At 44.4% G+C, this 2,401-nt stretch overlaps 1 protein-coding gene across 1 annotated transcript; it reads left to right on the top strand.

Moving 5' to 3' along the window:
* The first annotated feature begins 314 nt into the window (after window positions 1-314).
* On the top strand, window positions 315-2,391 carry LOC101298145 (endoglucanase 16-like). The gene is made up of 5 exons (XM_004303408.1): window positions 315-534; window positions 721-1,131; window positions 1,237-1,314; window positions 1,413-1,562; window positions 1,658-2,391. The coding sequence occupies exons 1-5, from the start codon at window positions 337-339 to the stop codon at window positions 2,258-2,260; spliced, it is 1,440 nt and encodes a 479-aa protein (XP_004303456.1). The 5' UTR covers window positions 315-336; the 3' UTR covers window positions 2,261-2,391.
* Window positions 2,392-2,401: the final 10 nt, after the last annotated feature.

Consider the following 2,401-nt stretch of genomic DNA (forward strand, 5'->3'; position numbering starts at 1 on the left):
TCATTTTACTATTCTGGGTGTCTATGGTCTACCGTAAAATGCAAGTACAGACAAGAGGTAGATATTAGGCATGAAACGGTTAAGTAAACTTGAAGTCCACAAGCTTTGTTCAATTCCCACCCCACGTTTAAACTCCTTCCACCCAAAAATGGCTTCCCACCGATCCCTCCGCCACCATCCTTCTGTCGATTAATTTCCCAAGAAATAAAATTAACAGCTAGCCGTCCAAACAGAAACCTCGAACCTTTTTCTTCCTCTACCTCTCCCTGCTCGTCTATTAAAGAAGCAAGGGATTCTGCATTTCCATCATCGCCAAGAATCATCTATCCGAGAACCATGTACGTAGGCAAACCCTCGGCGATCGTTGTTGTATGGCTCGCACTCTTTCAAGGACTCCATGCTCATTTGGACTATAAGGATGCCCTAACCAAGTCCATCATCTTCCTTGAGGCACAAAGATCCGGGAAGCTCCCTCCTAATCACAGACCAAAATGGAGAGGAGACTCCGCTCTCGATGATGGCAAACTAGCAAATGTATGTACCTCTCTCACGCTTGTCGCTGTTTAACATCTCTCTATGTATCTCTATTAATTTTGGTAATATGCATGCATGCATGTATTCATGACCCTTAATTTTCAATAGGGTCAGTTGAATCACTTGGATTTTTATTGAAATTTGGTTTTGCTGGCTGTGTTTTTGATTTGTCAATTTCGGTAACAGGTGGACCTTGCAGGGGGATATTATGATGCCGGCGACAATGTCAAGTACGGACTTCCGATGGCTTTCACAGTCACAACCCTGGCGTGGGCAGCCATCCAATACCAATCGGAGCTAAAGGCTACAGGAGAATTGCAGAATGTCATCGACGGTATTAAATGGGGAACGGATTACTTTCTCAAGGCTAGTAGAAAAAAAACATTGTACGTTCAAGTAGGAGACCCCAATGCAGACCATCAGTGTTGGGTTCGACCAGAAGACATGAAGACACCAAGAACTGTGTTGAAGATCGATGAGAACACTCCCGGATCAGAAATTGCAGGTGAAACCTCGGCGGCAATGGCTGCTGCTTCCATCGTGTTCAGACCCTTTGATCGTGCCTATGCTCGTCGACTCCTTAACAAAGCAAAGCTGGTAACTACTATGCTCCGATCCCAAACGTTTCAGTTTAATCAATTAATTTATTTCAAACTAGGTTTTAGATTTTAACCTAGTAATTTTCTTTCCTCTTTCTTGTAGCTCTTCCAAATGGCTAAACTACATAAAGGAACTTACGACGGAGAGTGCCCTTTCTACTGCTCCTTCTCCGGCTACAATGTAACCAATCTTTTCTGTATAACTTACCTAGCGAAACAAAATCTCATAAGACAAAATCGATCCTAATTCTTTACTTGATTTGAAATATGCTCTTGTAGGACGAGCTATTTTGGGCAGCTACATGGTTGTATAAGGCCACCAAAAGACCAGAGTACTTAACTTACATACACGAAGAAGCCATTACCGCTACTGTGGCCGAGTTTAGCTGGGATCTTAAGTATGCTGGAGCTCAAATCCTTGTCTCCAAGGTGATTAATTCATTTTTCCATATCGTATAATCTTCAAGTGTATATGTGACAACAAAAGAAAATTGTGAATATTAATTTTCCATATATTGTTGCAGATGTTCTTTGAGGGCGATAAGACCCTAGAGAACTTCAAGAACCAAGCAGACAGTTTCATTTGCTCCAACATCCCGGAAAGTCCATACGCCCAAGTCAAAACCACTCCGGGAGGTATGATCCACCTCCGAGACGGCGCCAACACACAGTACGTCACCGGGGCCGCCCTCTTGTTCAGCATCTACAGTGATTTCCTAGCCGAACACAACCAAAAGGTAGAATGCTCCAACAAGCAGTTCGATAGCACCCACCTCATGGCCTTCGCTAAGAAACAGATCGACCTCTTGCTAGGAGACAACCCTAACGGCAGATCCTACATGGTTGGCTTCGGCCAAAACGCCCCGACGCAGGCGCACCACCGCGGCGCGTCGATTCCGGTGGGGACTGATTCCAGCAATGTCAACTGCCCCATGAGCTTTGTGTACTGGTATAACAAGGATGTTCCAAACCCTAACGAGCTGACCGGAGCTATCTTGGGAGGGCCTGATATTAACGATCAGTTCCATGACAAGCGCTGGGAGTCTGTGTTTACAGAGCCATGCACCTACGTCAATTCACAGGCGGTTGGGGTGTTGGCAAAGCTAGCAACCAAGTCTATCGCGTGATGAACTAGAACTAATCTTATGTATATATATACAGCACAAGATTATAGCTAGCTTTCGCTGCCATTTTCTTATTTCTGGGACAGTGAATGTCGTCAAGTTCGAATAAGAATTCACCACAATCGCTGTAAATTGACGAAAAAA

Source organism: Fragaria vesca, linkage group LG6, assembly GCF_000184155.1.
Source record: "Fragaria vesca subsp. vesca linkage group LG6, FraVesHawaii_1.0, whole genome shotgun sequence".
NCBI classification, from domain to species: Eukaryota; Viridiplantae; Streptophyta; class Magnoliopsida; order Rosales; family Rosaceae; genus Fragaria; species Fragaria vesca.